Below are 12,376 nucleotides of genomic sequence, written 5' to 3' on the forward strand. Positions count from 1 at the left end.
TTTTTCTTGTTGGGGCGCGGGGCTTATTGCGCTAGTCGATTGTTCCAGTCTTCTGTTTGACACTGCAGGTCTAGCTTATTCTCTTCAGCCAAATGATATAATTTGCTTAGAGAAGTGTCCATGGTATTGGACTGCGCAGGTTTGTGGTAATTATGTCCATCACAAGAATAAGCTGCAGTGGTGATAAGCCGGGGCCTTGATGGACTCCTACAGTTATGCGGAAGTCATCAGACGCTCCTGCGGCAGCTTGAACACAACTCATTTGTTCTTTGTAGAGCAATTATACCCTCTCAGCAAGGTGCTCTGGAATGCCATGTACTTGTAGGGCTGACTGATTAGGTCATGAAGTACCCGATGGAAGGGTTTCTAAGGGTCCAGAAATTTGTGATGAAGCCTCTTATTCTTTTTACAGTGTTTCTCAAGTAATAGTCCGGCAGCATGGGTTTCTCCTATTGCGCCTCAATTTTACACAAATCCAGCTTGGCTTGTTGTATGTTTGTCTAAATCGCTAATCCTTTTGTCGAAGATTTGTTCTAAGTCTCTCATTGCGAGGCTCAGAAGTATGTTCGGGCCGTGATTAGAAAAATTGGCAGGGCTTCCCTTATTTCTGAATTGATAATCCGTCGCTAGTCTGTTTGTTTTTGACCTTCTTTGATGATATGGTTGAAAAGCTTGCTTTAGCCACACTGCTGCATCCCCCCGTTGAGAGAAACAAAACTCTGCTGGAAGATAATCGGGACAGATGGCTTTCCCTGGTTTCATTTCCTTCAGCATAGTTTGGACTTTAGTGACGTCATTTTCCTACGTTGGACCTTCAACAGCGGAGGTGATTACGATTGGTAGATACGGAAATTCCATGATTGAAATGTTGTCAAAATAGTTCCACCAGTGTACTCGCGCTTCCCGCCTCTCCAGTAGCAAATCGTCTGTTTCCTCATTGATGCCGCAAAAACGTTGGACTTCTGACGTTTTGCGATGGCTCGATTGGACTAGCCATTAAAAATTCCGCTCGAATTCGCGCATGTCATGTTTCACATATAGACCTGCCTACCGGTTTGATTTTGTTACGGCAAATACCTCCTTCATTTTAGGAGTGGCTACCATGTAGGCATTCCAACGAGCAAGAAACTCGTGGTACAACTCCTTCTTCAACCGTACTGCATATTTAACATCTTCATTCCTTGGCCATATATCATGTTTAATCCTTCGTTCGTCTCCGAAGACCTTAAAAAAGTAGTTAGTGGGACGTAAAGCAAATAACATTATTATTATTATTAATCCTTCGTTGTCGTCGCCCTGACTTAATTGTTCCAGGAATAGAGCGAAAGGCGTCTTTCAGTTTAGTCCGGCTCACTTCAACTATGGTGATTTGTGACTCTGTAACTTTTGCAACGACGTTAGTCTCCTTCTTCAGGGGCAACCATTTGATCCCAATTTTGTATATTTACTGTGAAGTATTGGGCTCTTGGTGACTTTATCCACAGCTTAGATGACTGGTCGTTGTTGCATAGCAAGGATTTAATAAGGGACAACTGTTATCTCTAGAACATCTTCGAGATTTCACCCTCTCACAAGGATGTAGTCAATGCGAATTGGATGGGAGCCACTGTAGTACAGAGTAGATGAATATCACTCTTTGCATAATCGCGAATTTGTTGGGCATCGTCGTTCTTTTCTCCATATCCATAAACGCCATGGAATGTTTGTTCCTCTTTCCTCGGTCTGACACGTCCATTCAGATCAGCGGCAGCGATAAGATAGTCAGCGGTCTTCTTGTCAGGCGGTGCCCTGAACGCATCTTTGGTTTCCATGCGCACGTCAGTTTGTGGAGCGTTGCGCTGAATAGTTGGAATTTCCTTCTCTCCCCAATGCGGACGAGTTACATCAAGCGATTGTCAAACTTTTGCACCTCGGAAACTGAACAGTCAAATTTAGCTGATATGACAATGTCAACACCATGAGCTGTTCTTCGGTTTCTGTTCTACACCAATTAGTAACCACACCTCTTTTCACATGACTTTTCTCCATTCCATCTTTATTTCCGCACCTCTCAGATGCCTGCAAGCCTTCTCTCAAGTGCAGTGGCGTATTTGCTACTTCACCCAGGCATAATTCAATGATGGGATACAAAATGGGGGTACTAGCATGGTTAGCCGTCACAGCCCGTGCGACGGTAACCCTAGCATAGTTTTCATGCTGACTGGGCACTGCCAATGCGCGTCCCTTCCAGGGGCTGCACTAACCTTGGCTTCGATACCATGAGACATATTTCTGTAATGATGTAACGGCATTATTTTACGGCCGGCTTGTCTTGAAGCATTTAGGTGCTCATGACGGAAGGTAGTAACGCAGCTGCGGACACGGAGAACAGATGCCTTTTGCAGCCACTCCTCTAGAGAAGAAACGGTACCCTCTTTTCTGCATTAACTTCCAGAAATTTAGTGTACCTCTTCCGCCATCTGTTCCCTAGTGAACGTCTCCATCTCCGCCAAAGTTGCCATTAAGGACTTTGTACATGTTTGGTACGCGAGAGCTTTTATATATTGCTCAAGTTCATCGGCAGGCCAGCGGGGAACCCGTATCCGTCACCTGCGACGCGCTACGTGTTACAGCAATATAGCTGGTTGGTGTAGAATATTTATCAATGCAAAATGAAACATTATTTTACTGAAAACTAATTGTGAACCTGATAAATTACTTGTCACAGGAATCAAGTATTCACGTAAAGAAGAAGTGTTACAGACTTTTGCACCTTTGCTTGGTGTGATATGCCACAGAACGCATGACATACCATCCAGTGTCGTATTTTCTGCCCCCTGTTGTCTAGTGGTGTCAACATCAATATCTTGTTTGATGATCAAGAGATTTAGTCTGTCATATCTGGAATCAATGTCCCCCTTTCATTTGTCCACTTATTTTCCCCAAAGTGTGCAGTAACAATACATGGTCGAGCCTCCCATTACTTTGCTTGTGAGCCAGTCATGCATTCGACTGGGCCATGTGAATTCAGTTCATACAGCATGAATTGCAAAGTACCAGTCCATGTTACGATGTATTTTAGCCTGCGTGATCGATTTTCCCATGTCGCAGTTGTAAGCGGATCTCACCTTTAACCAAGAAATTTGCATTTCCCGCCCTTCTTCCGTAGAATATGCAGAACTACTCTGTGGTGGGGAGACAGGCTCAGAATTGGATGTTATCTAACTATGTTATGAATCCATTAAAAATAATCACGTTGCCCGTGATCTTTTGAAATAAATAGAATAATATTCCTTCTTTTATATAGCAGCAATATCCACTACGGTGCAATTCAACGTATTGTCATGTCGAATTTTGGCTCAAGCCTTGATTTTCATGCTCCTTCTATCCGTATTGTTAAAGTAATACTTGTAAGAATATTCAAGGGCATGATAGGTTGCGTTTGGTTTCAAAATTAGGACATTAGGACATTGTAATAAAACGCTACCACCAATGCCATATTCTGTGTTGCCTTCATAATGTCTTTAACAGCAGTGTCTTGAGGAGAAAGGACAGTATCAATGCTAACGAGAGAGCCGTCGTATACTTGTTATATTTCAGCTTTGCCAGGATTCCATCAGGATTAGTGGCTACCGTGTTAAATACAGAAATTAAGACGTAGACTGATGTAGTACATGGTAGTAAGTATGAAGGTCCTTGTATCAACCTACCGTCCTATATATAGGTTGGCTATGTTTCATTGCACATCAAAAATACATATTTCGGAAAAGCGAATCAGTGACATAATAAAATGCTATAGTGATATAACAATGTACAAATACAATATGTATATTTGTGTGACAAAATAACATTCATAAAAGATTAGCCGTGTTTCAACAGATCTTGCTGAATGTCGGCAAACGTTCTCAACTTTATTAATATCTACAGCACAGACATTCTCTCAAACAACCTCAAGAACAAGGTCCTTTACAAAAACTATTACTTCCCTGCAACAAAGCGCAGATTGCTTCAACAAGATCAAAACTCCAATGCATATGCCGTTCTTTATGTAGGAGAACAGAGTACGGATTTCGATAGAATAATATGTGCTGGTTTAAGGAGCTAGTATGAGTACTTACCCTTTTAGGCTCTACCACTTCTCATCCTTTCTTCAAATGAGGTTGTCTATTAACTCGTACATTTCTAAACCGTGACAAGTTTCTTGCGCCTGATATCGTGATTAAGAAAAGACGCAACATATTCTCGTAACAAGTGAGAGCTTTTGAAATTTAACCTCAGATGATGTTTACTCTCAGGAATGTAATGTTTATGAGTAACGAGCTCTCTGCACTGGATATCAGTGATTGGAATGTCCAGTAGCAAATCCCCTGTGTGAGAGTTGTAGTGGAGTTGGCTGTTGAACTATTGCTCACATGGTTTCAATTTGTCACTGTAGATCGAGACCCGAGGTGAGCTATAGAGATCATCAACCTCCGGACGGCGGATCATCTAGTTTTAGGTGTAGTGTGTGCAGTGAAGTCCTGGGTAGGAAGTTGGACCACTTGCGACATCTGAAGAGACACAAGGAAGATCGACCCTTCAAGTGCGATCACTGCCAAAGCAGCTTGTCGGAACACCTCAGTATCCACCCGCTCCAAGTGTGCGGATTTTCTGATAAATGCTTTACAAAGAGGAAAATGACAGGGGACACGCGAGAGCATAAAGGTGGGATTATAAACGAATGCTCAGTATCTCATAAAAATTTCAGTAAAAGGCCGGACGTTTTGCGGTCTCACACGAGCGAGAACCAATACTGCTGCAACGTCTGTGGAAAATCCTTCAGCTGGAAAAAACTAGCAGGTCACATGGATATTCACACAGGACACAAGCCTCATATTTGCACTGTTTGTTGCAAATCATTTGTCCAGAAAAGCACTTTATATTATAACAAGCTGAATAAAACAGGAGAGAAGCCATACAGGTGCAATGTGTGTGGCAAATCATTCACAACCAAACGCAGTCTGACCGAGCATATGCTGAATCATACAGGCGAGAAGCCATACAGCTGCAATGTCTGTGGCAAATCATTCATTCGGAGAGGTAGACTAACCAGTCATATCCAGACCCATACAGGCGAGAAGCCATACAAGTGCAATGTCTGTGATAAATCATTCACAAGCAAATGCAGACTGGCCGATCATATGCGGACCCACACGGGGGAAAAGCCATACAGCTGCATTCTCTGTGGAAAATCTTTCATACGAAGAGATAAACTAACCGAACATATGCGGACCCATACAGACGAGAAGCCAGTCAGCTGCAATGTCTGTGGCAAATCATTCACAACCAAACGCAGTCTGACCGAGCATATGCGGATCCATACAGGCGAGAAGCCATACAGGTGCAATGTGTGTGGCAAATCATTCATACAGAGAGTTAACCTAACCGAACATATGCGGACCCATACAGGCGAGAGGCCATACAGGTGCAATGTCTGTGGCAAATCTTTCATACGAAGAGATAAACTAACCGAACATATGCGGACCCATACAGGCGAGAAGCCGTTCAGCTGCAATGTCTGTGGCAAATCATTCATACAGAAAAGCATTCTAAGCGTTCATATGCGTACCCATACAGGCGTGAAGTCATACAGTTGCAATGTCTGTGGCAAATCATTCATAAAGAGAGGCAAACTTACCGAACATATGCGGAGACATACAGGCGAGTCATACAGAGAGGCAAACTAACCGAACATATACGGACCCATACAGGCGATAAACCTTACAGCTGCAATGTCTGTGGCAAATCATTCACAAGGCAGGGCAGTCTGACCCATCATATGCGGACCCATACAGGCGAGAAGCCAAACAGCTGCACTGTCTGAAGCAAAACATCCAGAAAGAAAGGCAGTCTGACCTAACTGTTCATATGCGGACACAAACAGAAGAGAAGCCATACTGTTGCAAAGTTTATTCCACTGAAGCACAACTTGTAGGATTCCGGCAAGATATAGCAGATATCATGGTTTCAGAAGGTCAATTTGTCTGTATCGCGACTGACCTATCTAAGGCATTTGATAGGGTAGATCATGAGAGACTACTGGCAAAAATTAGTGCCATTGGACTAGATAAAAGAGTGACTGAATGGGTGGCTCTGTTTTGAGAAAATAGAACTCGGAGAATTAGAGTAGGTGAAGCTTTATCCTGCCTTGTAAAAATTAAGATGGGAATTCCTCAAGGCAGTGTTATTGGACCTTTATGTTTTCTTATATATATATCAATGATATGTGTAAAGAAGTGGAATCAGAGATAAGGCATTTCGCAGATGATGTTATTCTGTACAGAGTAATAAATAAGTTACAAGTTTGTGAGCAACTGCAAAATGATCTATAGAATGTTGCCTCTTCAGATTAAAGCTCGCAAATGGGCTGTTTTCATTCAGTAATGGCTACTATACCCCACCCATATCCAATCCCTCCTTCAACGCTAACGCCCCTTCCTCCCCAACATCAATAACCGAACCACCGCCGTCTCAATCTATATATGTAGGATTGAGACGGCAGTGAACCGAACTGCCGAACCTTACCCCCACCACTACCACGTGCAAGGGTTTGACAGCGGCATAGGTCCTACCCTTCCGAGGGCCCGGCTCAGATTGAATACTTTTGCCCTCCACCCGCGTGGGCGCGCTGTTGTACATCACGTCACTCACCCTAAGCCCACGTGACGAATACGGTAGCTCCTATTGGTATAAACATCTTCCGATTGCTATTGGTCGATTTGAGTTTGACAACTTGGACCACGTGGGACGACCACGTTTTTGACGTTTGTGACATTTTGCTTTACTTTGATTTGTATGCGGATATATGTTATATTCGTTTGCGTGTTTGAAGAAAAAGTACAAGATATTTGACGTAAGCATCTTTACTGTTCTTGTTTTACTAATCTCCTGAGGCCAGAACATGAAAGCATACCACACCAAGGCAAATGAATTTCGGATAATTTGAAACATAACTGCGGCCAGTATCCAGTATTCGGGAGATAGTAGGTTCGAACCCCACTATCGGCAGCCCTGAAAATGGTTTCCTGTGGTTTCCCATTTTCACACCAGGCAAATGCTGGAGCTGTACCTTAACTAAGGCCACGGCTGCTTCCTTCCCGTTCCTATGCCTTTCCTGTCCCATCACCGCCATTAGACCTATCTGTGTCGGTGCAACGTAAAGCAACTAGCCTTATCGTATTTGTCCCCCTGTGGGTAGGGCCAGTAGAATAACAGCCACAGCATCCTCTGCCTGCTGTAAGAAACGACTAAAAGGGGCCCCATGTGGGCTATGCACTTGGGAGCTTGGGTAGGCTACCACGGAGCCCTTAATTGAATTTTGGCACTGCTTCTGCTTACTTGTGCCAGGCTCCCCACTTTCACCTATCCTATCTGATCTACCTCGATCACGACCTGTTCTTTTCTGCCCCCGATTGTATTATGTATGGAGGCCTAGGGAGTCTTATTTTCCCTCCATAGCCCTGGTCCTCCTTAGCTGATACCATCATTTTCCTAGTGTCAGCCCCCTTCAATTCCTTCTCTCCGATTACTAATATATATAGGGGATGGTTGCCTAGTTGTACTTTCTCTTAAAACAATGAACTAGATTTTAGGCCCTTTTAATCAACAAGCATCATCATCTTAAGCAAGAAGATTTGTGGTGAGGGCAAGATGATTGGTGGCCATGACATATACTAGGAAATGTCCCATCATTCGCCTTACTGCAGGCGAAAGGAAAAACCATTCTCAGGACAGCCAGTGGTAGGGGAACAGCCCGTTTCTGTGTCCCAAATGCAGAGTTGTAGAAACACGGTGGAACCATAGCCACCCCTCCTCTGCTTGGTTGGCCGGTTGGAGTGCATGCTGTCAGACCACAGATCAGCCTACTCTGCAACCACCAACATAGATTTCTGCCTTCGATATACAGTAGGTACAAATGGCACTGTCTGAAGTGAGTTTCCACTGTCTTCAACTGGCATTTCGTCTAGGTTACAGCGAAGTCCCTTGCACACCGTAATGTTGTGGAAGTAGCAGCATATTGTTCATAATACTGTACTAAATTAGCAAGCAATTCCTTGGACATAGCTCTTAATAGGTGGAGCTATGTTGTGACTTGGCATGGGAATGTTTTGTGCTGGATCAGCTGCCATATTATTGTATGTAGATCCTGATGCTACATATTTCTGTAAATTTATTAGAACTCATCTCCTGCGGATGGACTGAAAGGAAGCATTATTTGTACCTCCTGCATGTTGTAAGAGGGAGCAATCACAGAATCTGTAAGCTCTCTCTTGTCTTTTAAACCCTCAAATATATTCATGATTCCATCCTTTTCCATGTAGCAGAAAAATTTTGATATATCCTACTGTCACATAAAATAGAACATTTTTTATTGTAAATAGTGTAGATTAATGAATACAAGGGATGCATACAATTTTGTAGCTTGACATTGTTTATCATCTAAATGCAGATGACTGATTGAATGATATGTTGTGTTTTGGTGCAGTATGTAGGAACAGAGTATGTGCTATCATGTCTTGGTTTCTTCAAACACTACTCTGCCAGAGATTTGCCATCCTCTAGTAGATGCAAAAGAAGTACAAGTCTCAATATTTTTCAGTGTGTGGCCCTAGGTGCCTCTTTTGACAGACTGAAAGATGTATCATATAGTAAGTTCCTTGGGAAAATACAAATGGTGTTGCTGAAAACTTTTGCAATGTCAGTGCAACGTTAAACTGCAATAAGAGAGAAAAGTATTATGTTGTACCTTGTCAGTTCCAGTCTCTCTTTCATAAATGAATGATCCTGTATTTGTGTTGTATTGGATAGTTTTCTGGCTGATGAATATTAATTGATGATTAACACTGCTGAATATAATGTCATGCGATTATGATATATTATGATCACTAAAACTTTTTTTCAAATTTCTACACAATTTTATACCTGTAACACTGTGGATAGTAGGTAGAATATAGCTCCATAAATCAAAAGATCATGTTTTATTTCAAATTACCTTTGAATCCTACAAACTCCTTCCTTAGCATATGAGTTTCCTTTCATCATTTTGGTTCCTGTGTATGGTTTTCTTTCTTACATTGTATTTATATTTTATTTCCTGCATAAGTGGCATATCTTGATACTATTGACTGTTACAGTTGGCTTAAGTAGTGTTAAAGAGGACTGATGTACGAGGGGATGTTAGTGTCTATTTCTGTCATACGTCTTAATCTGAGATAAGGATTGCCAATCCCACTCACCTTCAGGTCACTTCCTTCCTCCCTTTGTGAGTTAGCTTCCTTTTTCCTCAGCAGAAACAAACAAAAGCAGCACAGGCAAGGCCAGTCACTCCGATCCTTCAAGGCTTTGTGGATTAGTAAAAATAAAATATAGCTCCATAATTGAAATAATTATAATAAGCAGCACAAGTGGTAAGCTTCTTTTTTCTCCAGCAAAAAAATATTATTAATAATAAGAAAGCACAGGCCAACCTCCAGGTGTATTGCTGTTCAGAATGCAGTATTTCAGAAAAAGGTAACAGAAAGAAGGAAAGAAAGAAAAGGAAATGAAAGAAAAATATAAGAGAAATAAAAAAAGAAAAAATATATTTAATGTAATATTTAAGAGTGGAGGGGGGACGAGAACCTGGGCACCCTCCGCACCCTAAACGATTTAAATCACCCGCCCGGTAATTTTAGTTCAGCCCTGTTTACGCTAGAGGCGCTGGTGTGCAATTCCTGGCGATCTTTGCGCAGCCGTTGCGTACAGAAGTAAAAAATAACGTTGAGAGTCATCTCGTACTCATTCTCTTTGACCACGTGTAAAGCCCACTAGAACAGGACTGTATTGATAGTTGATAGTTACAAATATAACGGGACATTGCACCCAGTGCTGTTTTCAAGAAGTGTCGTGTACTCTGGAGTTGTCACTGGTAATTCATCCTTTCCTAAATTCAGCCCGTTCTACTGACTGATACAAATGAAATCCGTTCTTTAAGTGTTTGTTTTAAGTGATTACACTGAATTAAAATATCATGTTTTGTCTCCAGGTGTGAGGTATGTGTTACATAAGACGCTTATTAGCCATTTGTACAGCCTATTCCGTTAATTTATTGTGCTACAGATTTTCTTCATTGAGAAATTGTGATTTCTATCATTTACACTGTGTCCACAATCTCTATTGTCGGTAAGGTTCAAGTTCTATAATTTACTTTTGCGAAAATTATACATCTCAATTGGGAACAGTAAGAAGTTGATACTAATCTTTCTCAGTTTCAGCATTCTACATATTTTTAACATTTAATATTTTTTATTTTCTAAAATTTTATTTCTACTTAAGCATTAAAACTGTATACGCATATAACCGGCATCCTTTTTGAAAACTCCTGGCCTTTGTGTCACAAGTGCCAGCAAATCTGTTCCTCGTGTGTTGTAGCAATATAACGTAACTTACCTTACCTATCAAATTTTTTGGAGTGAAGAATATTTCTGAAGGGCTACGCAGGTGAAGAATCGCGGATATTACTTTCAGAAAGAAATTACAATATGTAGTGCATAATTTTAATTATTGTGTTGCTGTGTTATTTACCTATGTTTGCAATTTAATAGTGACGCTGTGAATGTTGAGTTGTTCTTTACACTGTAGGCTGCGATATATGGTAGTAGGGTTCGAAATTTTGAGAAGTTTCCGTTTAGGATATCATATGTAGAATTCTTGTTATGGTTATCAGTGTTGTTATGGAGATTCTTCTGCATTGTATAGAAAACTTGAGGTCCAATAGGTATGATCACAATATTAACAGTCATGTAAAATTTTGAGTCTCTTTGGTATGTTCATAATATTGACGGTCATGTAAAATTTCAAGCAAAATGCTTAGTCTATTGACAGATAACCTAAGTAGCAATGACAGAAATAAGGTAATATATTTCTCTGGGCTATGTTTTAGTGTAAAATCATTGGAAGTAATCAAGAACCCCAGTACCTTCTAACTACTTCAGTTGCAGGTTGAAATGGACCTGCAAGTAAAAATCAAAGAGGAACCAGCCTGGCTTGAAAGAACAACAAATGCATCACTTGTGAGTCTCATGGCAAATAACTTTATAGAGATCAGAATTTAACCCTTAGTAGCTGAATAAGTTTGGCAGGGGCATAATTTACTATGTGCTTCCCCAATATTAACCCCAGCAGTCGCCATTTCCTACATGGGCATCTAGGAAAAGTATGTCTCCCTTTTGTTTCTTTGTCTGGGAGTATGTGATAATGTACTACGCAAGGCAGCCAACTCTTAGGAAGTTCAAACAACAGTATTTATATACATCTATAGGTCCAACTAGTGACAGAAACTTTGTTCATGGGGCAAGGAAAGGTGTTCTGGTGGCACATGCCCCCTGATGATGGTCGCCAAGTGGACAATTGGCCTCTAGCATTTACTAGGGAGATGGCAGTGCATGCTATGTTTGATAGTGGCAAAAAGCTGAATTAAAGTTGTGGACTTGATTGGGAAGGAACCTTGGTTAGGTCCAGCTACCAATGAAGTTGTGACAGGCAGCGTTTCAAGATCGAGGCATCAGGACATTTCATGAGCTAAGTACCCATCAAATGACTGTTTATTGTTTATTGATTACCTCTGGCGTTTATTGAAATGGATTTCTGTAGGTTGTATGGTTATGTTTTTATTCTCCATGGTTTGGTAATGGTATCGTTGTGGGATTGACATCATCTCCTATCATACATTATCCAATTTTAGGGCTAGTAACTGCTGAAATGAAGGACAATTGTGGGTGCTGGATTTAATTCGGTTATGGCAAGTAGGTCTTTGAATCTCATAGTGAACATATTTTTCCTCCAAAAGAAATTCCAGGTAAGATTTGCATCATTAAACTTCTTTACAATGTTACTAATGTTGGGTGATCTCATAGTAAAACTCTGCCTTGGCGGAGAAGCTGTGAAATAATTTTGGAGAAGAAGCGACTTATTGTCATCATCTTTCCTTGCTCTGTCTGTTGCTACTGTAAACACAGTCCATTGTAATCTTCTGAATGTGTGGCTTAAGGTTCAGTCTCTCTTCATCTGATAGCTTACATGGTGATGTGATAACATTCTACTTTCATGTTGGGGAGTCTAATTTGGGTCCATTCTAGAGGTATTTGATGAAGCTGAATATCCCAGCACACGTCTGTAGTTATACTGGCATAAAAGTGAATTCCTGCACATCATTCTTGCACCTCAGAGTCTTTGAAAACCTTGAGAGTTGGAAGAGGGATATTCAATGAATAATTGTGACTCGGCAGCAAAAATCTACTCCCAACACTGTGAACTCCTAATTTATAGACGTGATATTGTCCAGGAGTTGCTTAAAGGTGAAATTCTGCAGCTTATGCAC

The 12,376-nt window shown here is 41.2% G+C and overlaps 1 protein-coding gene across 1 annotated transcript; it reads left to right on the plus strand.

The window, feature by feature from the left end:
• The first annotated feature begins 4,591 nt into the window (after positions 1-4,591).
• LOC137503119 (zinc finger protein ZFP2-like) lies at positions 4,592-6,288 on the plus strand. Its single transcript, XM_068230576.1, has one exon. It carries the CDS (start codon positions 4,656-4,658, stop codon positions 5,703-5,705), a length of 1,050 nt encoding a protein of 349 aa, XP_068086677.1. The 5' UTR covers positions 4,592-4,655; the 3' UTR covers positions 5,706-6,288.
• The last annotated feature ends 6,088 nt before the right edge of the window (positions 6,289-12,376 follow it).

Source organism: Anabrus simplex, chromosome X, assembly GCF_040414725.1.
Source record: "Anabrus simplex isolate iqAnaSimp1 chromosome X, ASM4041472v1, whole genome shotgun sequence".
Classification (NCBI taxonomy): domain Eukaryota; kingdom Metazoa; phylum Arthropoda; class Insecta; order Orthoptera; family Tettigoniidae; genus Anabrus; species Anabrus simplex.